Source organism: Daphnia magna, linkage group LG4 (assembly GCF_020631705.1).
Source record: "Daphnia magna isolate NIES linkage group LG4, ASM2063170v1.1, whole genome shotgun sequence".
NCBI lineage: Eukaryota > Metazoa > Arthropoda > Branchiopoda > Diplostraca > Daphniidae > Daphnia > Daphnia magna.
Window position 1 is genome coordinate 992,790 of NC_059185.1, and position 26,040 is coordinate 1,018,829.

At 40.2% G+C, this 26,040-nt stretch overlaps 9 protein-coding genes and 1 pseudogene across 15 annotated transcripts; 7 read left to right on the forward strand and 3 right to left on the reverse strand.

The window, feature by feature from the left end:
* On the reverse strand, positions 1-2,612 carry LOC116921426. Of its 6 annotated transcripts, none has more exons than XR_006646137.1 (8): positions 2,442-2,606; positions 2,246-2,379; positions 1,998-2,080; positions 1,687-1,895; positions 1,147-1,609; positions 926-1,085; positions 348-482; positions 1-208 (listed from the first exon to the last, which is right to left on the reverse strand). XR_006646137.1 is itself a non-coding variant. In XM_045173009.1 (5 exons), exons 2-5 carry the CDS (start codon positions 2,155-2,157, stop codon positions 1,550-1,552), a joined length of 342 nt encoding a protein of 113 aa, XP_045028944.1. In that variant the 5' UTR covers positions 2,158-2,184; positions 2,246-2,612; the 3' UTR covers positions 1,364-1,549. The 6 variants fall into 6 exon arrangements, 1 of the variants encoding a protein (XP_045028944.1); XR_006646138.1 differs by having other exon boundaries at positions 2,435-2,606; XR_006646135.1 differs by having other exon boundaries at positions 1,998-2,184; positions 2,246-2,609.
* A 983-nt stretch (positions 2,613-3,595) lies between these two features.
* LOC116921418 (brachyurin) lies at positions 3,596-5,152 on the forward strand. The gene is made up of 6 exons (XM_032927705.2): positions 3,596-3,752; positions 3,810-3,927; positions 3,996-4,071; positions 4,149-4,408; positions 4,470-4,705; positions 4,774-5,152. Exons 1-6 carry the CDS (start codon positions 3,702-3,704, stop codon positions 4,939-4,941), a joined length of 909 nt encoding a protein of 302 aa, XP_032783596.1. The 5' UTR covers positions 3,596-3,701; the 3' UTR covers positions 4,942-5,152.
* Positions 5,153-6,131: 979 nt separating this feature from the next.
* On the forward strand, positions 6,132-7,645 carry LOC116921416 (brachyurin). Its single transcript, XM_032927704.2, has 6 exons — positions 6,132-6,278; positions 6,346-6,463; positions 6,533-6,608; positions 6,687-6,946; positions 7,008-7,246; positions 7,311-7,645. The coding sequence occupies exons 1-6, from the start codon at positions 6,228-6,230 to the stop codon at positions 7,476-7,478; spliced, it is 912 nt and encodes a 303-aa protein (XP_032783595.2). The 5' UTR covers positions 6,132-6,227; the 3' UTR covers positions 7,479-7,645.
* Positions 7,646-9,412: 1,767 nt separating this feature from the next.
* LOC116921424 lies at positions 9,413-10,294 on the reverse strand. Its single transcript, XM_032927714.2, has 3 exons — positions 10,176-10,294; positions 9,875-10,078; positions 9,413-9,794 (listed from the first exon to the last, which is right to left on the reverse strand). The coding sequence occupies exons 1-3, from the start codon at positions 10,191-10,193 to the stop codon at positions 9,621-9,623; spliced, it is 396 nt and encodes a 131-aa protein (XP_032783605.1). The 5' UTR covers positions 10,194-10,294; the 3' UTR covers positions 9,413-9,620.
* Positions 10,295-11,201: 907 nt separating this feature from the next.
* Positions 11,202-12,735, forward strand: LOC123466495 (annotated as a pseudogene). The gene is made up of 6 exons (XR_006646108.1): positions 11,202-11,362; positions 11,448-11,574; positions 11,635-11,710; positions 11,786-12,045; positions 12,113-12,348; positions 12,417-12,735. The product of XR_006646108.1 is annotated as a brachyurin-like (transcript).
* A 621-nt stretch (positions 12,736-13,356) lies between these two features.
* On the forward strand, positions 13,357-15,056 carry LOC116921415 (brachyurin). Its single transcript, XM_032927703.2, has 8 exons — positions 13,357-13,515; positions 13,583-13,700; positions 13,768-13,846; positions 13,922-14,001; positions 14,066-14,254; positions 14,325-14,417; positions 14,485-14,627; positions 14,713-15,056. Exons 1-8 carry the CDS (start codon positions 13,471-13,473, stop codon positions 14,878-14,880), a joined length of 915 nt encoding a protein of 304 aa, XP_032783594.2. The 5' UTR covers positions 13,357-13,470; the 3' UTR covers positions 14,881-15,056.
* Positions 15,057-16,000: 944 nt separating this feature from the next.
* LOC116921412 (brachyurin) lies at positions 16,001-17,610 on the forward strand. The gene is given in 9 exon segments (XM_045173007.1): positions 16,001-16,143; positions 16,232-16,349; positions 16,426-16,498; positions 16,565-16,644; positions 16,728-16,916; positions 16,979-17,071; positions 17,134-17,141; positions 17,144-17,275; positions 17,343-17,610. Coding segments are annotated over 9 exon segments (906 nt in total). The 5' UTR covers positions 16,001-16,098; the 3' UTR covers positions 17,511-17,610.
* A 717-nt stretch (positions 17,611-18,327) lies between these two features.
* LOC116921419 (brachyurin) lies at positions 18,328-19,840 on the forward strand. Its single transcript, XM_032927706.2, has 8 exons — positions 18,328-18,424; positions 18,490-18,607; positions 18,674-18,746; positions 18,821-18,900; positions 18,965-19,153; positions 19,213-19,305; positions 19,370-19,509; positions 19,571-19,840. The coding sequence occupies exons 1-8, from the start codon at positions 18,380-18,382 to the stop codon at positions 19,736-19,738; spliced, it is 906 nt and encodes a 301-aa protein (XP_032783597.2). The 5' UTR covers positions 18,328-18,379; the 3' UTR covers positions 19,739-19,840.
* Positions 19,841-20,081: 241 nt separating this feature from the next.
* Positions 20,082-22,671, forward strand: LOC116934679 (brachyurin). Its single transcript, XM_045173006.1, has 8 exons — positions 20,082-20,235; positions 20,309-20,426; positions 20,508-20,583; positions 20,658-20,737; positions 20,823-21,011; positions 21,079-21,171; positions 21,235-21,374; positions 21,450-22,671. The coding sequence occupies exons 1-8, from the start codon at positions 20,188-20,190 to the stop codon at positions 21,615-21,617; spliced, it is 912 nt and encodes a 303-aa protein (XP_045028941.1). The 5' UTR covers positions 20,082-20,187; the 3' UTR covers positions 21,618-22,671.
* Positions 21,832-25,648, reverse strand: LOC116921409 (glycerol kinase). The gene is given in 13 exon segments (XM_032927697.2): positions 21,832-22,271; positions 22,802-22,891; positions 22,955-23,098; positions 23,164-23,369; positions 23,431-23,687; positions 23,751-23,861; positions 23,922-23,945; positions 23,947-24,025; positions 24,088-24,197; positions 24,255-24,472; positions 24,539-24,797; positions 24,859-24,946; positions 25,519-25,648. Coding segments are annotated over 12 exon segments (1,668 nt in total). The 5' UTR covers positions 24,925-24,946; positions 25,519-25,648; the 3' UTR covers positions 21,832-22,167.
* Positions 25,649-26,040: the final 392 nt, after the last annotated feature.

The following is a 26,040-nucleotide window of genomic DNA, read 5'->3' on the forward strand; positions in this document are numbered from 1 at the left end:
TTTAAAAAAGTTAATCCATGTGCAATAAAGGAAATTAGTTGGTTGCAATATTAAGAGAAACAAATTGCAATATTTACACTAATAAACAATAAAAAACTTGCCAACAGGAAGATATTGATGACATAATTAATTGCTTGCACGGATCAATTATGATTTCTTCACGAAACACTAGATGCCGGTTGCGTTGCATGATGCGTTGGACTCGTATCTGCAATTAGAATAGATGCTACATTCTAATCAATTAAATCTGAATCAATTGTTGCCACGACAGAATTAACGAAAAACTTTCCGTGGCAATCAGAAAATCCAAGGCCTAATTAATGGTTAAGGCCTGTAAACTTGAATACCTTCAATGGCTGCGAGAGCCAATCAGAGCAAAAAAGTGGGTACAACTGCGAAATCTGGCGCTTGCTACTGCTACTACATCCAAAACCTAAATAAAAAACTCAACGGCTCCCGGTGTCCGTGATGTTCCCGATTGCCTGGTAGAAAAAAAAACAAAAAAAAAAAAAACAGCATTTTCAAACATTGTACACTTTGTTCTTCCGTTTCTACATTTGGTTAAAAAACCACGAGTCCAATGCAAAAATAAACTTGATTTTCGGAATTTTCGTTCAATTTTGAACAGAAATCACGTAATTTTAATTACATCGAGAATTTTGCCAAAAATGAAAAAGTGGGAAGGCTATACCCTTCTCACTTTTTCCAAAATCCATAAAAAACGACATCTCTTGGAATTCAATGAAAATCACACATTTTACTCAAAATTGAATGCTGATTTCGAAATATCAATTGGTATTTACGTCAGACGGGCGTTTGTATGTAAAATCAATAATTTGGTGTGCTTTAATATCATTTTTTCAACCTTTCCTTTCTTTCTTTTACTATCATCAGTTTACAAGGATACCAAACTAATAACACTTACCTGTAAGTACACCAACAATACAAGCCTGACGAAATTATTGGTTTGCGGTGGATACTAGTTGTAGGGTGCTGTTCAGAGGCGAATTGTCACTCTCTAAGCTATGTATCACGTTCTGAAGGTCGCTTACAGATTCTTTCAGAAATTCTCTTTCTTGAGCCATCTGTTAAAATAGTAATAAACTGAATATACATCATTGTGGCAAAACATGAAAATTCTATAACCTTGATGATGAAATAGGTTTCGGCAACGTCGTACCTAAAATGTAATCACTGTAGATTGGCAATGACAAGCCAAAAGTATGATTAAAAACATTAACTACAACTACATTACATTAACATACAAATGTATGAATGTCTACAACTATTTAGTTGATTGTTCACCGTAGTTTGTGATCGATTTTCATTGTTTTTTTGTTTACTGCTGCCAACAGTTGCTGAATGTGTTACTGGTTATTTTATCATTCACAGGTAAAGAAGACTTACATTTTCAATGTGTCTTTTTGGATTTTTTAGTGTTGGCATCATTAACCATCCAAATGGAATATTGAAAAAATATTAAAACAAGTCTAATATGGAATCCAAGATGCTCATAGCTTGCAATATTGTTAATAAACTACACAAGTTACTATTCTGCCCAATCTCTAAAGCAAATTATCCACATGTATGAATATGTAAGGGCTGACATCTAGAAGACAAAAAAATTAATAAATATAAAAAAATGAAAAACTTGCTATACTAGTTATAGCATTAAATCTATCTTACTCTTAATCACATTTTAATGTACTTTTCTGTAATGAGAGCAAACCAAAACTGAAGTAGCTGGCAGCTCAAAATGATTGGTTTTGCTGATTAGAGCAAGTGGTGCAACAAATTTCAAATACACAAAACCTGTATGTGTTGTGCAATCACACAAAGAAGTAATAAAAATAGCTTTTGGAAAATGCTGTTGTTCCACCTTCCAAACTTTAAACCTAAAAAGAACAGATATTTTCAAAAGATGAACTACATGGTCTGCAATGTTTTGTACATTTCACTTTTTAATTGGTATAAAAAAGAAAAAAAAGGAACTAAACCTTGCTTTTAAATGATCAATGCAATCATGATCTTGTCTTGGATGACAATCATGGAAATCAGCATGGCTGTAGTGATTCATGACCTAATTAACGAGAAATCAAACAGTAACGGCATGCCAGCAACAAACATTTGCTCATCACTCCCTACATGCCAGGTCATAGAACTGGCCTGTTGGATATTCTCAATCTGTTGGTGTTTCAATACTACACTGACATCATTGCTCAGAATCCTAAAAACTTTGATTTACCTTAGTTTTGGTGGGATTGTAAGCACCTGGTTGGAATAAGACCACCTTAAGGCCTTGGTGGTCATACCAGGGAGAGAAATTGACCTACTAACAAATCTTTTCATGTACACTGCTGGGCCAATATCCAATAACAACTTTTACAGAAAACACAATGTCAGAATTATGTCTGTATTCAAGTGACCAATTTACTTCCAACCAGCGTTTGACTTTATTTCTTCTGGAAAAGAAATCTACGGCAATCATTAGTGTCATTTCTTATGAAAGTGAAGCCAGCGGGCTAGACAGGTTCACTAGCAGAGACCCCGATTACAAAATGGAAGTACATGAAGGAGGATGAGGGTTAGCCAAAACGGAAGCATTGCGCGCGCACTTTTTTTCACTTTTTACTCTTTTTTTATTTGATTTAGGTGGCGCTAGGGTCTACGTTCAACAGAAGACACTGATCTGTGCACTCTGTGCAGCCATTTGTTTCGTCTACCACTAGAGGGCAGCATAGGTTGGCGGAATAGCGCAGATAAATCACGAAAGAAAATAGCCGATAGCTTTAGCATATAGCTTTAGCAAATATCTTTAGCTTTTAAAATAGATTTGGAAAATGGCAAACAGCAATATCTGGGGGATTGATTATATAGTTTGGGTTGCTGAATACAGTAACTGATTGCATGCGGGGGGGGGCGAATAATGACACAAAATAATTGCCATAAGCATAGTGATTTATTCAATAACCACTAAACGGATCGAAAAACAATATTTTATTCGGAAACAGCGTTTGAATTTGGTTAAGCAGATTAGGTTTTATTCCAAGTCAAAAATTTTAAACCGACAGTTTAACAAAAAGACGGACTTAAATTCGGAAAAATAAAATTTTTTTATTTCATTGTTCGCAAAAATCTAAATGTATCAAACTGTACATGGCTCCGATTTTTTTATTAGAAGAGGAAAATGTAAATCAATTTCATTTTGGCTTGGCTTTCCTAGTTTATGAGTTCTTTAAATTCGAAACTGGTTGCTCTCGTGATAGCGCAAACGGTGTTACGTATAGATAGCGTTTCGCACGCAAGTAAAGATCCTAATTTGAATCTAGATTTTATTTTAGTTTTTATTTACATATTTTATATTAAATGCACTTAATCGATGAGCTTGATAATGAAACTTAGCAGACATCAATCATCTGTAACATCAAATGCGCAGCAGTTATAAATAAACATCGATAACGAAATGACCTTCTCTCTTATAAACAGAAATAAGCAAATAAAGAACTTCTGTGTTCATTACAAAAACAAAACTGACTGGCTTAAATTTATCGATAACTTTCAAACCATTAGGTTATATTATAAAGTATTATTATCTAAGTATTATCTCTCCGGACAAAAGGTTTATAAATCTGGGCCATTTCTAAGATCGTAGACTCGTTCCCGTTCTTCCTTTAGCGTGAACACCTAACAACATAAATAAGATGACTATGAAATTGTTGACTTTGATTTTGGCAATGGCCGTTCTTTCTCAGGTACATTAACTGCCTCTCTTAATTCTAATTTTCTTGTTTAAAAATTTCAATTTTTAGGCGGCAGAAATTCCGAGAAATCTACGTCCCAGGTCGGAACTCTTTCCTCGTGCTCCAGTACCTCAAGGACCGGGTCACATTGTCGTGACGGAACCGGCTGCACCTGTCGACATGCGCGGTCGGTTAATCAACCACACCCTTCTATGCAAATTTCTGAACTGATTTAAAACAAATGTCTTTGAACAGGCTTCTGCGGTCAGCGGAAATTCGATTCCAGCCGGATCGTTGGCGGAGTAGAAGCCGTTCCACATGAATTTCCCTGGTACGTTGATTTCTCATTGTCTTATTTCTAAGAAATGCGCAAACATTTAAACTTAATTTGGTCAATAAAAAAATAAGGCAAGTGGCCGTTACCATCGATGCCGGAAGCTTTTGCGGAGGCACACTCATTTCTCCCGATTGGGTCATGACCGCCGCTCATTGCGCCGATGGAGCACGTCGATTCAGTCTCTTGTTGGGCGCTCACGATAGGACTGTAGCGGAAGCATCGCAATTAACTATCGAAACAACAGAATACGCCACTCATCCGAACTGGAATCCTTCCACCCTGGCCAATGACATCGCTCTAATCCGCTTACCAACACCCGTCACTTTCACTCGTAAGCAAATAAAAACATTTATCCGTTAGTGTCATCATCAGAATATGTTTACGTGTTGTAGCTGAAATCGCACCTCTTTGCATCGCACCGAGCACTGAACCTGATCATGTTGGGGATACTCTGCTGGTCAGCGGATGGGGCAAAACAGCTGACGGCGCTTTTCAGAGCATATCTCCCATCCTCATGAAAGTCACTGCTCCGGGAATCACGACGGCTGAATGCGCTGCTTCGTACGGTGACATCATTACTGACAATATCCTGTGTATTGACACTACCGGTGGACACGGATCGTGCAACGTAAGTTCTGAATCAAATTATTTTCGATTTATTTGTCTTGAATTTTTCTTGATTATTGATGAATTTAGGGCGATTCGGGAGGACCACTCAGCTTCGATAACAACGGTGTATACAATCAGGTCGGCATCGTTAGCTTCGGTTCTAGTGCCGGTTGCACGCGAGGTTTACCCGCCGGATTTACACGCGTCTCCAGCTACGCAGAATGGATCACCCTAGTTACTGGTTTGGTTATTTAATCAACTATTCGTTCATTTTTTCTTGCATTATTATTATTTTTTTTTTTCATAAAAAAAGACATTTCCCAAGACCTCATTTCACCATTTATGAAATGGGGGCCATCAGTTAATTCATTGTGTTTCAAAGATGTCTGCCAAAAGTCAAAATGCCAAAATATCGTAAAAAAAAAATCTAATAAATTTGATGCTGGTATGTGTCCCAAACAAATTATATTCCTTGGTGTTCATTCCGTTTTATAACTGCATAATGCACAAATGTTATGAAATAGGAATAATAGCGTGAACGGTCTGTGTTAAGCGTCTGGAACGTAATAGCTGTTTGCGATTAATTGTTTAGTGCTGACCTTAACCTATAAGTTTATGTCTTATGACACCAGACTGCGTTATAGATTCAACAACTGGAATAACGCTACATTTTTTCAGATTGCGCAAACGGCGTTACGTCGCATTATCCTGATTTTCAACTATAGATTTTCGTGTAGTTTTAATTTACATTCGAAGATTTACATTTACATTTTTTTTAGATTATCAGATTTTTTTAGATTTTTCAATGTGGAAGGTGTTTTAAATCCAAAACCAAACCTTATAAATGTGTCTTTTACGACCTATTATTAGAAATTTGAAACTAGAAAAAGAGCAAAAAAAAAATACGCAGTTTCAATACACATCATTTCAAATTTTTCATTTAATAATTTCAATTTGAAAATCAATTTATCAATTTTTTTTTTTTCCTTTTTTTTTTCCCCACAATTTGTTTTTCTCCCCTTTGAAAAAAAACATCACCATTTTCCCCAAACCAATGGGAATAGAAAACGAAAACCTGCGAAAAAAAAAGGGAAAAAAGAATAATTTAATAATTTGATTTTCAAATTGAAATTCATTGTTTTTCATCTTTTCAAATAGTTCACTAATAATAGGTCAAGAGTACCACATTTCTAAGGCTGTGTTGAATTTACATTCGAAGATTTACATGTAATATACTCATTAGATAAGCTCGATAACGAAACTTTGTGGACATCAATCACTTTACCACAAATGCACATCAGTTATAAATAAACATCGATAACGAAATGACCTTTTCCCTTATTGACAGAAATAAGTAAAATAAAGAGCGCATCTGTGTTCATTACAAAAACAAAACTGGCTGTGCTCAAATTTATCGATAACTTTCAAAAAACCCATTAAGTATGTTATTATCTCTCCGGAAAAAGATTTATAAATATGTGTCCTTTGGCAGACTGTTTCTTTTTCATTCTTTTGTGTGAACACTTAGCAGCATAAATAAGATGACTATGAAATCGTGGACTTTGATTTTGGCTATGGCCGTTCTTTCTCAGGTATATATTCTACAGGTCTGCCACTCTTAATTTAAATTATCTTGTTTAAAAAAATTACATTTTTCAGGCGGCAGAAATTGCGAGAAATCTACGCCCCAGGTCGGAACTCTTTCCTCGTGCTCCAGTACCTCAAGGGCCGGGCCACATCGTTGTCACGGAACCGGCTGCACCTGTCGACATGCGTGGTCAGTTAACTAAACATACAACCTTCAATCCAAATTTTTCTACTGATTAAAATAAATGTCTGCGAACAGGCTTCTGTGGTCAGCGTAAAGTCGATTCCAGCCGGATCGTTGGCGGAGTAGAAGCCGTTCCACATGAATTTCCCTGGTACGTTGATTTCTCATTGTCTTTCTAAGAAATGCGCAAACATTCAAGTTTCAATTTTAATTAATTTAATAAAAAAAGGCAGGTGGCTGTTACTATCGACGGAGAAGGCTTTTGCGGAGGCACACTCATTTCTCCCGATTGGGTCATGACCGCTGCTTATTGCGTTGATGGAGCACGCCAATTGAGTCTCTTGTTGGGCGCTCACGATAGGACTGTAGCGGAAGCATCGCAATTAACTATCGAAACAACTGAATACGGCACTCATCCGAACTGGAATACTGCCACCCTGGCCAATAACATCGCTCTGATCCGCTTACCAACACCCGTCGCTTTCACTCGTAAGCAAATAAAACCCATTTATCCGTTGTGTCATCACCAGAATATGTTTACGTGTTTAAGCTGAAATCGCACCCATTTGCATCGCACCGAGCACCGAACCCGATCATGCTGGGGATGCTCTTCTGGTCAGCGGATGGGGCCTCACAATTGATGACATTTTTCAGCCTTTTTCTCCGATACTCATGAAAGTCACTGCTCCGGGAATGCAGACGTCCACATGCGCTGCTTCGTACATCGGTAACATCATTACTGACAAAATCCTGTGTATTGACACGAGCGGCGGACACGGATCGTGCAACGTGAGTTTTGAATCGAATATGTTTCGATTTGTTTGGAATTTCTCTTAATTATTGATGAACTTAGGGCGATTGGGGCGGACCGCTCAGCTTTGATAGCAACGGTGTTTACAATCAGGTTGGCGTTTTTAGCTTCAGTTCGGCTTCCGGTTGCACGGCAGGTTACCCAGCCGCATTTACACGCGTCTCCAGTTACGCCCAATGGATCGCCCTAGTTACTGGTTTGGTTATTTAATTAATTATTTGTTCATTTTTCATGCATTATCTTTTTCGGCCATCATCAAAGACCTTTTTCAAAGACCCCATTTTACCATTTATGAAACATTTCGGCCATCAGTTAATTCCTTGTGTTTAAAAAAAAATCTAATAAATTTGATGCTGGTATTTGTCCAGAACAAATTATATCGTCCTTGGTGATCATTCCGTTTTATAACTGCACAATGCGCAAATGTTATTATATGAAATCGGAATAATAGCGTGAACGGTCTGTGTTCAGCGTCTGGCACGCAGCTGTTTGCGATCAATTGTTTAGTGACCTTAACGTGAGTTTATGTCAATGACACCAGACTGTGTTATAGATTCACCAACTCGAACAACGCCATATCGTAAACGACTGGTCTATATTGACGTTGAGCGCCTGTTGTGTTGGCATCAGTCGACACGACCCACGTACTAAATTGCGATTGCGTTTTTAGAAAAGAAATATTCCGTGTTCTATTAATATCATGAAGGTCGACGCTCTTGCAGCCTCTAAAGTAATTCTTATTTAATTTATGTACCCGTTAAACTAATTTCAAAATCCCATTCGCAAATGGAGGTGTCAGCTAACTTGCCCCAACACTTGGAGCTTGACGAGCCAAACTTCTTAATGGACTTGCTTAGCACGAACCAATCCGATATTCCATCGACGCTCAAGTTTATCTACAACAGGGAAATAACCGGAATTGCGGAATACTTAAAAATGTTCTCCTGGTACGCTTGCGGGATGTTGAACGTGAATCACCAGACCACATCAAGGGATTTCCATCATCCGACGAGCTCCGGAGGCGGTCGTGATCAACATAGAACTGGAATGGAACGAAGATGAGACTCCGCTGCTACCAGTTTAAGCATTTATTACAGTCTGGCCGTAGGAGATGTTCCATTGTTCTCATTTGTCCAAAGGCGAAGCAACTATTTATTATTATTTTTTTTTTTTTTTAAGCTTTAGATGAGTGTTCGCTATAAGCCGACCTATTTTTGGAGCCCCCAATATTTTCGCCCAAGGTTTTCTCTTTTATTTATTTTTACGTTTCTCCGTGTGCGATGTGTTTTCAGTTCACCGTCGAATGGTTAATGGCAATACACTGCAAATGCTTTTTAATGACAGTGCGCTGTGCGACTAGCGAATTGTTTCTCAAAGGGTATGACATCATTTATGTTATTCTAGCTCGCAAGCCAGGTGTGCAGATCATTGTGCGCGTTCAGTTCCGTTGTTCAGCCAAATGGCCAAGCTTTAGGGGAGTTAGTCTGCTGGTATTAACCGCAAATTCTATAGCGGTTTGAACGGGGAAAGTTGTTCGCTATCGCAAATCGGAGAAAATTCGGACGTGTCGAGCACGAATTGCCACAGAGAATGCAAGTCCGTGTTGTTTGGCGTAGCGGAAAGCCACATGTCTTTTACGAAACTCATTTGCTAATTGAAGTTTTATGATGATGGAAAATGGTTGGAGGGCTGAAATCATCTTTAAGTAAAGGTGGCCTTGAAAGAATCAAATTCGTTCTCATCCACTTCAGTTTTTAACAGTTGTGTTATCCTTCCGGGTAAGAGGCATTGACCCTCCATCTCCTTTTGGCCTTAATCGTAAAATTTAATGACAGGTCCATCGTCTGTGGTAACCATCGTTCTTTTGTTTTTACTTCCCCGGTTTGAATTTTTTCTAAAAAATGAATTGCAGTAAAAAAATGGCGGCTGTTTGAAATCGTAGGCGTTTCGCAAAAAGCCTTTTATTTTTTTAAATTAAAAACTATGAGTCGAGACATTGTCGATTCCGCCTGGAATTTCTTCCCAACTCTTTAAGAAGACGCAATGTACTCCGAACCGCGTGCTGGAAACCTATTTCGAGTTCAATGGTCTCCGACGAACCGATTCACACGCACGCACAAAGTGATGACAAAGAAGGCGAGATATTTTGAATTTGAACAATATTTATTATATTAACGAAATTTTATGTTTTTTTTTTTTCAAGGGTCGGAGGGTGGGGTGGATGATACACATCTGACCGGCAGATGCGGACGCACAAAATATTTTGCAAATAGGAGAGACTGTTCAGGTGACGTTGACAAACAAGCTCCATTTCATTGCAGCCGAGGAAGTTCGACTCAGAAGACTGGCTGTTTACTGTTTTGATGGGGCAGCTTCGTAGACGGGAACGTTGTCGGAGTAACCTGGGGCGGAGTAGGCCGGAGCAGCGTAGGCTGGAGCTGCGTAATCAGATTTGTAGCCAGCATCACCATGATTGTATTCCCAGTAGTGCTCGCCATAACCTTCTTTGGTATCGGTCCACTTGACCTGTTACGCAAACAACACACCGGATAATCAAAAACATGTCGTCCTCAATCAGAAATGAATTTGAAATTTCAAAGACAAACCTTGGTGCGGAAACGGTGATCCTTGGACTGCTCGTAGTGGTTGCGGTTGTGCTGAGGATTTCCGCGGTTGTATCCAAACTCGTATTCGTCCTTACCGGGAACGTTGGCGTACTGGAAATAGCCGTCGTATTTCTTCTCATACGCTGGAGGCGCATATTCACCATCGGCAATAACAGCGGCCACAACGGCACTCAAGACAAGAACCTATTCGCAAAATAACAGATGGCTCAAACTTAAGAAACAAAGGAAATCACACAACTTAAAGATGCTAAGAAAGAAACAGTTAAAACGATGGTGTTACCACAAGAGAAGTCTTCATGTTGGATGATGCAAAGTAAGACTGCGGATATCTACCTGAACAGCACGGCCGCTTTATATACCCCACCAGCCAACACACATTCTTCGGTCATGCATTGTGTGCTGCCGGTTCCCTTTTTTTTTTTTTGTTTTTTTGGGGCCAAAGCTGTTGAGGGCCGCGTTCGTGAGCCAGTCATTTAAAAGTTTCTTTTTTTTTTTTTTTGAGACTATAGACACCACATGTCTGTGCCACTTATAACCGTCTTTATTGGATTTGTAGCGGGAAATGCGGAGGGAAAAATAGGAGGAAGATGCGGAGGAATTGGGGCGCAGTTAACTTAATGCAAAAGTACAAAAAAGTTTTTATTAGAGTCATAAATGGCCGTCAGCCAATCAGAAATTTACAATCGTTGGTCTCGTACGAAAATATAGTTGTGCACATTTGCAATCCTCGTTATTATTTTCGGGGCTTGTAACGGATTTTTATGCGAATGTTTTCAAATAAATGATGCGTGAAATGTTCCACGTGAACTTGTCTCGTGACTCGTTGCACTATTGCTGCTATCAAATAAGTAAAGAAAAAACCCGGACTACGAAAGGTAAACAATGACATGCAATCTATACGGTACATACATTACGCATAAGGCCTATAGGTAACAGGATTTGTTAATCAAGTTTTCTTTCTTTGTTTGCCTATAGCTGTTTATCGTCGTACGGCAATTGTTTTGTTCGTCTACCCATAACGGATACGATGTTGGCCCACGTGTAAAACTGAATCATTAATGAACTAAATTACAATATGGAGAATTCATTGGCGTCTGAGCCTCGAGGGTTGAATTCAATTTGAGGTTGTTCAGAGCTTCAGCTCATTTTAATTATGGAAATAGCTATTTCGTTTTGATGCCACAATAGCACCTTGAACGATGAACGTTGGCATTGATAACGATGGGTATTAACGTATATACAGGATCCTGTTCATTACAACAACAATAATATTCGATTAGGAAAGTCTGTAAAAGATAAAGAAAATGATCGAGATGTTTCAAGCACTTTGCGTCAGAGTCAATCACGCATAAAAAGTGGGCTAACTGCACGATTTCTTCGTGGTCTTACCTCAATAACAGTTGTGAACCTCACCTGTAAACAATGAAATTTTTGGCTGTCATTTTGGCTTTGGCCGTTTTCGCCCAGGTAATAATAAAACACCCCACTTTTTTAAACTATGTCGTATTGGATCGTTCAATTTATCATAATATTCACTTTGCTTTGCCTTCAGGCGGCTGAAATCCCTAAACTTCGCAGCAAGTTGTTCCCCAGGTCGGATCTCTTCCCCCGTGCTCCAGTACCTCAAGGACCCGGTTATTTCGAGCCAACCAAACAAGCCCGCACTGTCGATACCCGCGGTACGTGTATTCACAATTCACTTCAATACATTCAGAATGTAAGAAAATGTCTTTGAACAGGCTTCTGTGGTCAGCGTAAAGTCGATTCCAGCCGCATTGTTGGCGGAGTAGAAGCTGTCCCCCATGAATTTCCCTGGTATTCGGTTCATCATTATTTCACCTACGAATTTTAAAAACAAAAGATTTTAACAAAAATTTGAATAACATAAAGGCAGGTGGCCGTCCTTATCGATGGCAGTGGCTTCTGCGGAGGCAGTTTGATCTCTCCCGACTGGGTTTTGACGGCGGCTCACTGCGCTGATGGCGCTAACCGATTCAGCATCACATTGGGCGCTCACGATCGTACCGCTAACGAGCCATCGCAAGTCACCGTCTCCACCACCACCTACACCGTCCACCCCGGATGGAATCCTTCCACCTTGGCCGATGATCTTGCCCTCATCCGCTTGCCATCTCCCGTTGCCTTCACCCGTAAGTTGGTGCACGTTTCATTTTTCTTCCCCGCACGACATTTTTCATTTTCAAAATATCATCACAGCTGAAATCGCTCCCATCTGTTTGGCACCTTCCACCGAATCCAACCACGTTGGAGATACTCTCCTGGTCAGCGGATGGGGCAAAACAGCCGACGGTATCCTGGAAGGCGTTTCTCCAGTCCTGATGAAGGTGACCGCCCCTGGAATCACGACGGCCGAATGCGCTGCCGTTTACGGTGACATCATTACTGACAATATCCTGTGTATCGACACTACCGGAGGACATGGCTCCTGCAACGTAAGTGTTCCAGCGATTCAAATTCTGAATCTTCTGTGGTGATTTGATTTGATTTGTTTGAATTACAGGGTGACTCTGGTGGCCCATTGAGCTTCGACAATGCCGGTGTTTACAACCAGGTCGGTATCGTTAGCTTCGGTGCTCGCGCCGGTTGCGCTGATGGATTCCCCGCTGGATTCACCCGTGTTTCCAGCTACAGCCAATGGATCGCCTGACACCACTGGTCTGATCATCTAAATTTGTTTTCCCCCTTGAATTGTGTTTTTGGGGTGTGTATTTCGGCATTTTATTGTTTATTTTTGTTTGACGCTGATCTTGTTGTCTAATGAGGTTCGTTTTGAAAACATTAAACATCAATATACACCATAAGATTTGTTGAAAAAGAAATGCCATATCCGTTGCATTTCATAACTGGATGTTTAGTAAACAAATTACGTCTCTTAGCAAAACGATCGAATGAAACAAGTAAAGATAAAAACATGATGAAAGGACTTGTGGCATGAGCTTGCGCACGTTGGCCACGAATAAAAACATTGCCGACATTGGGTAAAACCAAGTGTACCGAAAATAATCAATCTATACCGTATACTTGATTTTTGAATATTTATCTGGCCAGTTCACTTATATCATCACCCAAACAGTTGGTGCTTTTGACCTCACCTGTCAAGCATATCAGAATTTGTATGCTATAGGACCGGTTCAGACTTGATTACAGCAATTTTCATCATCGCACGCAATCAATTTACCTGTAGACGTATAAACATTTCCTTTCAAATTACGCATTTAGTTGCGGCCAACTGCAGTAAGAAAGCGATCAAGCGCCGAAAGAGTTTTCAGGCACAGCTATAAATATTATTTAACGGTTAGAACGTGATGGCTTTCTCACGTGCCGTATGACGAAATGAAGAACGTGTGAGTGATGGATGGAAAAACACCGGACTGATAAAAGAAACTTTTGGACTGTTTTGAAACAAAGAGCATCGTGTATACAGCTATCTCGTATACATATTGCATCCGATGCGCCATTTGTCAATAAAAGTAGAATAATATAAATACAAGTCAACTAGATTATCCAGGTTATACTCTTTCTTTTACCTGTCCGTTTAGCTTGAAGAAGTCAACATGAGGTTTTTAGCAGCTTTGCTCTTCGCAGTCGTTGTTGCCCAGGTATATACACAAACAAAAAACTCCCAGCCGTTAGCCAGCAGAATTTTAATTGCATTATATTTAAAAGGTGGCGGCTAGAGATCTGTCCAAATATCAGGATCGATCCGTTTTGTTCCCTCGACCACCTGTAGCACAAAAGAATCAGTACGTCCCTGTTAAACGCGCTGCTACCGTCGACACCCGAGGTAATTCAAATCAATTAGCATTTTTTAATGCAACTCTTAATTTTGTTTTTAAAATGAATTCTTACAGGCTTTTGTGGTACAGTCAAAACCTCCAATCAAGATCGCATTGTAGGTGGCACTGAGGCCGTTCCAAATTCTCTTCCATGGTCAGATCTGATTCCAATTAACTAAAATGAACTGTCTGTGTATTGAAATCTGTGTGTTTCATTGGGTACATGCAGGCAAGTGGCTTTGTTTATCGATGATCAATACTTCTGTGGTGGTTCCCTCATCTCGCCCGACTGGGTTTTGACTGCTGCCCGTAAGTCAATTGTTGCTCCATTTTTGTTCCAGTTTCGATTATTAATGTGTACGTTAACTTGAAGATTGCGCTGATAATGCCACCTTCTTCAACATTATGCTTGGAGCACACAATGTCCGCTTGACGGCTGCCGAAGAACCTAATCGCGTTGAATATCGATCTGAAGTGTACACTATTCACCCCAACTGGGGCCCGAATTTGTTGCGCAACGACATGGCTCTCATCAAGCTTCCTGAGTCAGTTACTTTTACCGGTACGTATACTTATATATTCAATACTTTTATCCTCAGAGATAAAAAATTGTTATATTTAAATAAATGTAGACGCAATTTCACCCATCTGTTTGGCTCCCGCTACTGAACCTTCTCACGCCGGAGATCCTCTGCATGTCAGCGGATGGGGCAAACCGTCGGATGGTAATGAGAATTTTCACTTTTTGAAAAGCTCATTCAGTATTTAAATTCGAATGTCGATTACTCGTAGCCGCCACTGGCATTTCTCCAGTTCTTCGTGAAGTCGATGTAGTTGGTATTACCAATGAGGAATGTGTCGCAGCTTACAGCGTCCTCACGATCCGCGAAAGCAACATTTGCGTCTCCACCTTAGGTGGAAAAAGCTCTTGCAACGTAAGATGAAATGAATGATTTCAGATTTGTTTTTTTTTTTTTTGTGTTAATTATGGATATAATCTTTGAATTTTCATAATTTTAGGGTGACTCTGGTGGCCCATTGAGCTTCATCAATAACGGCGTTTACAATCAAGTGGGCGTTGTCAGCTTCGGTTCCAATCAAGGCTGCGAACTGGAAATTCCAGCAGGTTTCGCCCGTGTTTCCAGCTTCACCGATTGGATCTCATCCGTTACTGGCTTGGTCATCTAAACATAAACATCGAATGAAATAAATGCTCTGCGCTTAATTGTGACCTTTATTTCTTTTTTTTTTTGTTTTTCAAAATGATATATTTAGAAAAAAACAAAAGAATGGCAATTTAATATCGTGTGTTACCCTCTTGGATTTATTTAGAAAGAATAATTACATTGCATGTCAACACGCAACGATTATTAGTAGACACTACGACGTTTCATTTAATATAGCGGATCTCGTTCGAGTATGGCAGCCATAAAATCGGTTATGAAAATAAATAGATATGACATTTTTCGATAACACTTTGAAACGGTCCAAAACAAAGTGAGTGGTGCTTTGTTGCCACAGTGTTCTAGGTGTTTTTATCTGGCTGTTTTTATTGACAAAGCAAAGTAATAAATATTGGCTAATCTCACAACGGCGACTATAGGCATTGACGTGCACGGAACAATAGTTAATGTTTGCGTACGTTTATCATTTGATGGAATCAAGTGCGGTGAGCTTACGTCAATGCTCCAATAAGCTTGGGATCTTCAAGAAAAATAATGTGGAACTTGATAATAAGATAATTTAAGCTTGTTTTCAATAATAACTGTTGTGTGTCACACAACCACGTCTTTGTTCATAATAATAAATCCTAAATAATAAAACAATGTTTGAAAAAAAGAGAAAGCCTAAACCTGAAGGCCTGACAGATCAACAATTGTACACAAAAAAAAAAGGAAAGAAGAACAATATTTGCTGAGTGATTTCGTAGATAAAATTGTTGTGACTAGATAGGATCGTGAAACGTAGATCTTTATCGTATTATGCAACAAACCCGGATTTTTGAGTCGGATCTTCAAAAATGGTAAAACCAACCGAAAGTTAATCCGCATTCCCCAAATTGAAACTCACTAAACGTTTATTATTTCACCCTTTCGTTGAGAAGAAAGGGAGCCAAATGAATAGCTCAGGCTATGATGGGTTATAGTCAGATCAGGTATAGGTCTAAATTTCAATCAAGCTAATGTGATTGACAGTATAGGATCAGAGGGGCTTTGATAACGAAGCCCCAAAATAGCGAAACGGACATTGAGTCGAAACAAAATTGAGCCAAAAGACCTTGCTGATGTTTCATGTTGTTATCGACTTGATTCGTGTATATCAAAATGTTTGTCAAACAGAAAAAAAAAGTATTTAAAGACGAGCTAACAAACCCTGGGGGCGATTCGTGTTTCGACTGTTGCAATCATGAAGGTCTCCGCAATTGTTTTGGTTGCCTTGTTCGTCGCTCATGTAAGCTAGACTTTCACTTGTTTTTTAACTTCATCGAAGCACGAATATTTTTTAAACATTTGTTTTTAATTTCATTTGTTTTTTTCAGGCGGCTGCTTGGGACTTGTCCAAGTACCAGCCCAGATCGGTCTTGTACCCCCGTGCTCCATCAAAGACCACCACAGCTAAAGTCTTCCCTAAGCGCGCCCCCACTGTCGATACCCGCGGTATTTGAACAAATTCTTAAAATAAATAAATTTTTTGAAATCATTTCGACATTTTTAAAATTCATTTCGACCCTAGGATTCTGCGGACAGGTGAACTATGCTTCCCGTATCGTCGGCGGAACTGAGGCCGTTCCCCACTCTGCCCCATGGTAGGCTAAGCTAAAATTCTTAATTTTCATTAGAAACTGTGATTATAAATTCTAAAATGAAAACAGGCAGGTGGCTATTTTCATCGATGGTCAATACTTTTGCGGAGGTTCTTTGATTTCCAACGAGTGGGTTCTTACCGCTGCCCGTAAGTCAATTGCGTATACCATACCCGTCGTTGCCACTTCAGGAAATCTATTTAAAAGAGACGCATTGATTTCATTTATGCAGATTGCGCTGATAATGCCATCTTCTTCAACATTTTGTTGGGTTCCCACAACGTTCGTTTGGATGCTGCTGATGAGCCCACTCGCGTTGAAGTCAGGTCCACCGAGTACACCGTTCACCCCGAGTGGGGACCCGTCCGTATCATCAACGATGTTGCCCTCATCAGATTGCCCAACCCAATTGAATTCACACGTATGACAATATTTTGCTTGTTTAGAATGCGAAATATGAAATTAATGTTATGTTTGGTACAGCTGAAATCCAACCAATCTGCATGGCCCCCTCCACCGAGGGCGACCATGTTGGTGATATGCTCCACATCAGCGGATGGGGCAAACCCTCTGATGGTAAATTAAAATTAATTTTTTTTTTTAACTCGCATGTAAGGACACGTAAATTATTCTGTTAGATGCTCTGCCGGTATCTCCCCCGTCTTGCGTGAAGTCGATGTCCCGTGCATCTCCAACGCCGAATGCGCCCAGACCTACGGTGCCACCATCACCGACGGAAACATTTGCGTCGATACCACTGGCGGCAAAGGATCCTGCAACGTAAGTTCTCAACGACGTCAAACTTGAAACTTTGAAATGTAATTCCGGTCTTTGTTTAATGCAATAGGGTGACTCTGGCGGCCCATTGTCCTTCGTCAACAACGGCGTCCACAACCAAGTCGGTATTGTCAGTTTCGGTTCATCCGCTGGATGCGAAGTTGGTCTGCCCGCTGGATTCGCCCGCGTCTCCTACTTCGCTGACTGGATCTCGTCCGTCACTGGCTTGGTCATCTAAACTGAAGAATGTTCCTTTTTCCTATCAACCCAATATTTTTGTTGCCTTTTTTCTTATTCTCCCTGTTTCTAAAGCTATGAAATACAAAAGTCCTTGAAGATTGCTGTCACTGCGTAGATTATTCCCAATCTTATTTTGAGTGACGTGGTGTACGATAATGATGAATCGATTGAAAACGAAAGCCTACGAGGAACATGTTACCTGTAAACAAACGATGCGTAGAGAACCATCTGGGACAACTGGACGCAGCGTTATCATGCGTGTGTCCCGCAATGAAATTCGGTTTGATTGAATTGTCTATAAAGAAACGCCACTCACGACATGATGACTCTGCTAGGGCCTAAGCGATAAGAAAATACAGGTAGATCTCGTTCTTCGTTATCTACGTGACTGAGGGATTTACGAAACTGATCCCGGGTCCAGTCAGGGCTGGTAAAAAACCGATGGGTACAATCGAACAGTGTGGAATGACGTCAGTTGACGAACTCCATAGCCTGATACGTTTTAAAAAAAAATGATATTAAGGTCTTTCAATATTTCATGTACAATATAGGTACATTATATCCTGTTTGGAATTAATGGGAATCCCTTAAAAAAACTGTGCTCAGTCAGAACATGGGTTCTGTAAGATCGAATGGATCCGGTTCCATTGGGCCACTCAGTACACATAAAAATAAGACGATAAGATCTTTGATAATTATCAACCTTGGTTTAATAAATGAATTTCCAAACAGGATATTTGAATTTGTTAGGCCAGTTTATCTTGGCGCCTAGTTAGCCTGGATCAAACTCCATGGATTCACGAGGTATATAAGAAAGAAGTAGCAAAATGAAATCGCTACGTGTGTTTTCAATCAATTTGAAATATCATGAAGGTCCTGGCTATTGTCTTGGTTGCGCTCGTCGTCGTTCAGGTACGATCACGCTTCTTATTAATTCAATTCAATTGGAATCTGATTTTCTTCTATTCGGATAACAGGCGGCTGAAAGGGACTTGTCCAAGTACCAGCCCCGGTCTGTTCTGTACCCTCGTGCTCCATCGACATCTACCAACTCCAAAATCTTCCCTAAGCGATCACCAACTGTCGATACCCGCGGTATTACGTCATAACTTTGTTACCCTTAACATCAAATTTCGTGTTTAAAATGCCTTTTTTTTCCAGGTTTCTGCGGCCAGGCAAAGTCTTCCAGCCGCATCGTTGGTGGAACTGAAGCCGTGCCCAACTCTTTGCCATGGTAAATAAAATTCTTTTACATTTAAGCTTATTGTATTAGGCAATACCAATAGAAAAATTTTCTTTTTCAAAAAGGCAAGTGGCTTTGTTTATCGACGATCAATACTTCTGTGGTGGTTCCTTGATTTCAAACGAATGGGTCCTTACTGCCGCCCGTAAGTCGTGCATTTCTTCCATCCACGACACAAACTGAAACAAATGTTGGCATTCGTTTCGTAGATTGCGCTGATGCCGCTGTCTTCTTTGACGTCTATTTGGGTTCCCACAACGTTCGTTTGGCTGCTGCCGATGAGCCAACCCGTGTCGAGGTTAGATCCACCGAATACACCGTCCATCCCGAATGGGCCTCTCTTCGTATCCGGAACGACGTCGCTTTGATCAAACTGCCAGCTCCAATTGAATTCACCCGTACGATTAATATTCTACGTTTAATCATAAGCCTTTATGAATTTTAACTTTAATTACAGCTGAAATTCAACCAATTTGCATGGCTCCTTCTACCGAGCCCGACCACGTCGGTGACCTTCTCCACAACAGCGGCTGGGGCAAACCTTCTGATGGTAAAGTCCGATCCAACATTTCCCGCATTTTCATACCAAATATTAAATTCATTTAATTGAATAGACGCTGCTGGTATCTCTCCTACCTTGAACGAAGTTTACATGCCATGCATGTCGAATGCTGAGTGTGCCCTCACCTTCGGCAATACGATTACCGATGGTAACATTTGCACTGATACCACTGGCGGCCACAGCGCTTGCAACGTACGTTTAACATTTTCTAATTTTTAAAAATAGATTAAGCATTTAATATAATTGAATGTAGGGTGATTCTGGTGGCCCATTGAGTTTCATTAACGGAGGCGTTTACAATCAAGTTGGCATTGTCAGTTTCGGCTCTTCCGCTGGCTGCGAAGTTGGCTACCCCGCCGCCTACGCTCGCGTATCCTACTACGCCGACTGGATCTCTTCCGTCACTGGATTGGTCATCTAAAACTGCATGACACCACTTCTCTAGCCTAATATTTGTCTGTTATTTTCATTCAATCATTTCTTTTTGAATTTATTCAAATACAAACATTTGCTGCCCTAAAAGGAAAAGTGAAAAACGTCTGTAACTTCGTTCATTTAAATCAAATATCGTGATTTACACGGTGATGAGTGAAAACGGGTAGATTCGAACGAAAGCTTTCTATGAATTCATTTGGAAAGTGTGTAATATCTGTTTCGTCGCCAAACAAGAACTGTATCTGGTGGTTATTTTCACCACAACCTTAATAGCCTTTGTGCCACATTTTGACGGTTGATTTTCCACGATACGTCATCCGCCAGACTTTCGTTGAAAAGAAAAGAAAGAAAAAACAAAAAAACTAGACGTATTTAAGAGCCGGCGTCAGTGAGGAGAGAATAGATTCGTGTCTGCGCCGTGTCTGTGCAACAATCATGAGAGTCTTAGCTATCGTATTACTCATTGCCTTTTTGATTGCTCAGGTAGAATTTCTTCTAAATCATCAACAACAATAAGTTCTCAAGTTAATATTGGTGTTGGTTTTCCATCTGAAAGGTGGCAGCTCGGGATTTATCTAAATACAAACCTAGAGGTGTTTTGTTTCCTCGTCCTCCGTCGAAAAACAAGAAACCCATCGTTCCAGTTAAACATGCGGCTACCATAAATACCCGAGGTAGATAAAGTTCATTTTTTTAAACAAGTAAATAAAAAAAAGTGTTGAGAATTATGACGGTTTGCTTTTACACCGATCCAGGTTTCTGCGGTAGAGAGAACACGACTAGCAGCCGCATCGTTGGCGGAACTGAAGCCAGCCCCAATTCTCTGCCATGGTAAATTGAATTCATTTGCATATTTCGATGTGATATGTGCTTTTGATAGTGTTTCAATATTATTTCCTCAAAAGGCAAGTGGCTTTCTTCGTCGATGATAGATTTTTCTGCGGTGGTTCTCTGATTTCTAACGAGTGGATTCTCACCGCTGCCCGTAAGCATTTTTGCAATTTCATTTTTGCGGTTCAAAACCAAAACCTTTTGGGGACACTTTTTCCTAATGGAAATTCTTTCGTCAGACTGTGTCGAAGATGCTGGCTTCTTTGACATTTTGTTGGGTGCCCACAATGTTCGATTGAATGCCACCGAGGAGCCTCATCGAATTGAAGTCAGGTCTAATTTCTCCATCGTCCATCCTGAATGGTCATCCGTTCGTTTCAAGAACGACGTGGCTCTCATCAAGCTTCCACAGCCAATTAAATTCACGCGTAAATCATGAAATTGAATTCAAATATTCTAGAACGTCAAATTTGAAAATTATCTTTGGGTTAATAGCTGAAATCCAGCCAGTTTGTATGGCGCCACCTTCGGAACCCGATCACGTTGGTGACATTCTCCACGTTAGCGGATGGGGGAGATCTTCCGACTGCAAGTCAATCAATTTAACTATTTCTTGAGTTGTGATATAAACGCTCTTTTGTTTTGAATCAGTGGCTGCCGGAATCTCACCTATCCTGCGTGAAGTGGATGCTCCGTGCATTTCTAACGAGCAGTGTGCCCTGACCTACGGTGCCACGATTACGGACGGCATCATTTGCCTCTCCGCTGCTGATGGCAAAGGATCTTGCAACGTAAAGTTTATGTGCAAATCCATTTTTTGGGGGGTTCGAATGATATTAAATTAGATGTTCAATCTTTAAACACAGGGTGATTCGGGTGGCCCGTTGAGTTTCATCAACGAGGGCGTCCACAACCAGGTCGGCATCGTTAGCTTTGGTCCCGCAGCCGGATGCGAAATTGGTTTGCCCGCCGCATTCTCTCGTGTTTCTTTTTATGCCAAATGGATCTCATCCATAACGGGCTTGATCATATAATTTATAGGCTTCTACAATTTGCAACGTTTTGCTTCATTAGCCAATGTTATTTTTTCGCTTGTGTCCTGATATCAATGTGTTCTTTTTGTTGTTGTAATTGTTTAGTTTTAATGCCGATCTAAACATTTTGGGGGGCAACAACAATTTTTATTTAGTCAACACATGCAGTCCACCAATAGATCAGTAAGAAAAGATTAAAAAAATTGACACCCAATTCAATGATGAGGTTTTTATTTGACCACACTATAATCAGGCAACTAAAATAAATTGGACTGTTAAAAAACGACCGACTACAATGGAAGAGCTTTCTAGGAAACCTTAGGGGAGAGAAGCCTCCGTGAATACCCAAACACCGAAATACAACCGTCTTAGGTGATGTTACATCACAACCTTTTGATAGCCTCTGCACCGTTTATCATTTCCGAGGGCAGCTTTTCCTGTGATATTTTGCAGACGACGAAAAGTCGGACTGGACGTCTCACAACGACTCGGACAACAACACAACCTTTGCCAATGAGGAAAGGGATTCAATTTTACGTTTCCAAAACTACTACCTGAGAGTGCTTCGATATTGCCTGGCCGCCACCAGGATAACAAACGAAGAGAACAGGAAAACGGTGCCACTGATGGATCCCAACATCCTCTTGCGACGTTCTGCGTACGAAAAAACAAACAAAAAACAAGTGCAACGGAACCGATGCGATGGGAATACAAGAAGAGGAATTCGTTAAAACAACTGAGATAGTACTAGCTAACAAATAGCTAAAACAAAATGTATAATGGTTGCAATCAAACAACAAAAGAGTTTATTGGAAGATACTACTTGGTGGTGAGCAAAAAACATTCCCCAAAAAAAGACAAAACATACGTCTACAAATGAATATATGGCTTGTTTTTGGTAATAGTTTCAGTGGGTTAAAGTCATGCTTGCTAAGGGTCTCACAATAAGGAATGTTCTCTCTCATTTGGATTTTTCTTATTAAAGCTTTGTGTTAGCGCCAAACAGTGTAAAAAAAAATGGGATAGAACTAAATAGAACTCTTCAAAAAATACAGTTAAACTTGAAAGAAGTTCAACACAGGCTAATGAGTGCAGGTGAATAAAGGTATGAAGGATTATAATAAAGTAAAGGTTGCAAAATAGGAGAAAATTCTTGCAGATCTAGTTCAGATCGACGGGTTTACCTGGGTCAGCGCTGCCATCATCAAGGATCGTTTCCCAGCCCAGAGTTCGCTTGACGGCATCTTTCCAACGAGCGTAACGAGAATCTCGGTCTGTTACAAAGCAATACAAATTACCCATTTGAACACAGAATATATTTAATACTTTTTGCATACCTGATTCAGTGACGGCTGGAGTGAATACGTCACTGGTGATGGTGTCCTGATCCAGGGATTCCAAACTCCAAACATCTATGCCTTCGGCATTACCAGCTGCCATGGCAGCTCCCAGAGCCGTCGTTTCCGTCATTGTTGGCCTTACTGTTAACACCAACCATGTCCAAATCAACATTTTTAAATGATTAGTTACGAAAAATTTAATTCACCAATGGGAATGCCAAGAATGTCAGCCTGGAGCTGCAGTAAAACATTATTTTGTGTCATTCCACCGTCGACACGCAGTGACGTGATATGAGCACCGGCATCACGCGTCATTACTTCAACGATGTCTCTTGTTTGGTAGCACACCGACTCCAATGTAGCTCGAGCTAAATGAGCCCTGGTAGTAAACTGGGTCAACCCACAAACGACTCTGTAGTTAGACAAAGGTAGACAATAATTCCGTTAGTGCATAAACTATAAACTGCTTATACCCTCTGGCGTCCATCCTCCAGTATGGGGCGTAAAGCCCTGAGAAAGCTGGGACGAAATAAACGCCACCGGTGTTTTCTACAGAGGAGGCAAGCATCTCGCATTCCTGGAAGTCGGAAATCAAATTCAGATTGTTTTTTAACCAGCTCAGTGCCAGACCAGCGACGGCTATAGAACCTTCCATAGCATAATGCGCTTGCTTATTTTTGCCCATTTGATAGGCCACGGTTGTAATTAATCCATGTTCCGATTGCACGGGCTGAAGAAATTGCATGTATTAGCCAGGTTGGCGTCGGACAGAATAAATTTGCAAAGACCTAACCTGAATGCCCGTGTTGTACAACAGGAATCCTCCTGTACCGTAAGTCATTTTTGCCTGTCCAGGCTCCAGGCAAAGCTGGCCAATCAAGGCAGATTGTTGGTCGCCCAAACACTAGGGAAGAATTACAAAATTTCATAAAATTGCTTTAAAAAGGAAACCAATGAAACATACGCCTGAAATGGGAGTCCCGCCTAACGGCGTCGCTGTCAAGGAAGCCATAAATTTCGGACGAGCTCCGGATCTGCGGCAGAATGGATGCTGGTATGTCGAAGAACCTTGCATATTTGAGACAAACAAGTGAACGTTGATTGGCGTACTTTTGAAGTTGGATCCTTACTTAAGCAAATAAGGGTCCCAATTCAATGTTTCGAGATTCATAAGCATGGTACGGGATGCATTAGTCACGTCAGTTAGATGTAAGCCACCTTTGACTCCGCCAGTCAAATTCTGTGTACAAAGTAACTTAGGAGATTGAACTTAAGCCCTGTCAAAGTTGTCTAATACCCAAATCAGCCATGTGTCAACAGTTCCAAACAAGCAGCGATTTTCTGAAATTGCGTCTTGCACTTCAGGGACGTTATCTATTAACCATTTGAGTTTAAGCGCGCTAAAGTAAGTACTAATGGGAAGGCCACAATGTTTCTTCAAGAAATCCTTATTTCCGCCCTGTACCTTGGCGAGTAACATTTCCACTGTACTCTTTGTGCGGGCGTCCAGCCAAACTAAATGAAAATAACGTGATATTAAAAAACATAAAAACACTATAAAATCTGAAATTCTTGACTAACTGATGGCATTATAAAGTGGTTTTCCTGTCTGTTTGTCCCACACTATAGTTGTTTCCCGTTGGTTGCAAACGCCAACTGCCTTGATGTCTCCAGGATCGACTTCCAGGCTTTTCAAATTCTCAACCGTCTTGCTAACGCACTCGATCACAGTCTGCAAAAGTTCCATCGGATCGGATTCTACCCATCCTTCTGCGGGTGTCAGCTGTTTAACTTCTACTTGGTGGTAGGTGATGAGCTCTGCTCTTTGAGCTGAGAAAACCTAAAAGATTCATTTATGAACATGGGTTTGAATTTATATCTTCTTCTTGTTGGATATTCACCAGAAATCGACTGCTGCTGGTCCCCTGATCAATTGCTCCTATGAGGGGGCCATATTTTCCAACCATTTTCACTTTAACCTTAGGATCACTGTTTAAGGGAAATACAAAAATTATTGCTTGTTTCCTATAGTCAAAATTTCTCTTTGCAATGTTTTCATAGAATGCTAGGATTGTCTACCACACACTTCTAGTGCTCAAGCGTAACTGACAGGAAACTTTTACACTTGTTTTAGTTTGGGATAAGATATTTAGGAATTCAATGCATAGAAAGGAAGTAGCCAGATGGGTATTGAATTTCAGGATGGGCCTTCTAGTGAAGCTACTACCCAAGCTTGTTGTGAAATCACTGGAAGTATCATGTTCTAATAAGGAAAATGAAATGTGTTAAGAATATATCAGGCAGTGTGGATATTATCATGAAGCTCATCTAAAAAAAACGAAATATTTTCGGTTTTAAAAGATTAAGCTACGTCATTTCTCAACGGATACAAGGCCACCGACATTGCATTCCAATTCCATGTGCATGTAACGCCAAGATGAACAATTGTCACAATTTACTGTTTGAAAATGTCTCTATAATACCACACGAAGTAAAAGCGGTAGAAGGATAAAAGTTTCTGTAAACTAAACTTATCTAAAACCAATATTATGTGTTCTTACTTATTGTACTTGCAAAACCTTGAAAATATCTTGTGAGATCAATTGCGGGACCCTATGTGTTGAACCACGTTAGGTAAACACGATTGGTCTGCGTCGTCTGCTGACAAAGTAAATCACGTGATAAACTTCCAGAAGGAAGCCTCGACGAGCTCGGAACTCGGACTTAGTCGCTTTTTATTGATTCGCATTCGCACGAAAAGTTTTTGACAATGTTATTGCATTTTTGTGGAATCGAGTTAATTGTAACATAAAGAAAAGCTTTGGCTAAAAATTTGTAATAGCCTACTTATTAATGCCATGGGATTTTAATAGCATAATTTTTTTTAGGACTTTTAAGTATGGACCTTTATCGTCGGCCAAGAGGCCAACATTCGTCTAATCTGTTGTATATAAAATTGTTCAGTGGACATCCTACATTGGCTGTCTGTCACTCGAGGTAAAAATGCAAAAAAAATTAGCGTACTAGCAGAATATTCGTTTATATTATGTATAAAAGTAAGTTTCAAACTCGACTGGGTTCTC

Excerpts from the sequence above, each read along its gene's own strand:
- LOC116921416 (XM_032927704.2), top strand. The coding sequence starts at position 6,228 with ATGACTATGAAATCGTGGACTTTGATTTTGGCTATGGCCGTTCTTTCT. Across the intron at positions 6,279-6,345 it reads CTATGGCCGTTCTTTCTCAG|GCGGCAGAAATTGCGAGAAA; the intron begins GTATATATTCTA and ends TACATTTTTCAG. Across the intron at positions 6,947-7,007 it reads AACACCCGTCGCTTTCACTC|CTGAAATCGCACCCATTTGC; the intron begins GTAAGCAAATAA and ends TACGTGTTTAAG.
- LOC116921419 (XM_032927706.2), top strand. The coding sequence starts at position 18,380 with ATGAAGGTCCTGGCTATTGTCTTGGTTGCGCTCGTCGTCGTTCAG. Across the intron at positions 18,425-18,489 it reads TTGCGCTCGTCGTCGTTCAG|GCGGCTGAAAGGGACTTGTC; the intron begins GTACGATCACGC and ends TTCGGATAACAG. Across the intron at positions 18,608-18,673 it reads ACCAACTGTCGATACCCGCG|GTTTCTGCGGCCAGGCAAAG; the intron begins GTATTACGTCAT and ends TTTTTTTTCCAG.
- LOC116921415 (XM_032927703.2), top strand. The coding sequence starts at position 13,471 with ATGAGGTTTTTAGCAGCTTTGCTCTTCGCAGTCGTTGTTGCCCAG. Across the intron at positions 14,002-14,065 it reads CTGGGTTTTGACTGCTGCCC|ATTGCGCTGATAATGCCACC; the intron begins GTAAGTCAATTG and ends GTTAACTTGAAG. Across the intron at positions 14,255-14,324 it reads TGAGTCAGTTACTTTTACCG|ACGCAATTTCACCCATCTGT; the intron begins GTACGTATACTT and ends AAATAAATGTAG.
- LOC116921424 (XM_032927714.2), bottom strand. Across the intron at positions 9,795-9,874 it reads ATCACCGTTTCCGCACCAAG|GTCAAGTGGACCGATACCAA; the intron begins GTTTGTCTTTGA and ends TTTGCGTAACAG.
- LOC116934679 (XM_045173006.1), top strand. The coding sequence starts at position 20,188 with ATGAGAGTCTTAGCTATCGTATTACTCATTGCCTTTTTGATTGCTCAG. Across the intron at positions 20,427-20,507 it reads GGCTACCATAAATACCCGAG|GTTTCTGCGGTAGAGAGAAC; the intron begins GTAGATAAAGTT and ends ACACCGATCCAG. Across the intron at positions 21,172-21,234 it reads ATGGGGGAGATCTTCCGACT|TGGCTGCCGGAATCTCACCT; the intron begins GCAAGTCAATCA and ends GTTTTGAATCAG.
- LOC116921426 (XM_045173009.1), bottom strand. Across the intron at positions 1,896-1,997 it reads ATTGATCATTTAAAAGCAAG|GTTTAAAGTTTGGAAGGTGG; the intron begins GTTTAGTTCCTT and ends TGTTCTTTTTAG. Across the intron at positions 1,610-1,708 it reads TTTGCTCTCATTACAGAAAA|ATGTCAGCCCTTACATATTC; the intron begins GTACATTAAAAT and ends TTTGTCTTCTAG.
- LOC116921418 (XM_032927705.2), top strand. The coding sequence starts at position 3,702 with ATGACTATGAAATTGTTGACTTTGATTTTGGCAATGGCCGTTCTTTCT. Across the intron at positions 4,409-4,469 it reads AACACCCGTCACTTTCACTC|CTGAAATCGCACCTCTTTGC; the intron begins GTAAGCAAATAA and ends TACGTGTTGTAG. Across the intron at positions 4,706-4,773 it reads GTGGACACGGATCGTGCAAC|GGCGATTCGGGAGGACCACT; the intron begins GTAAGTTCTGAA and ends TGATGAATTTAG.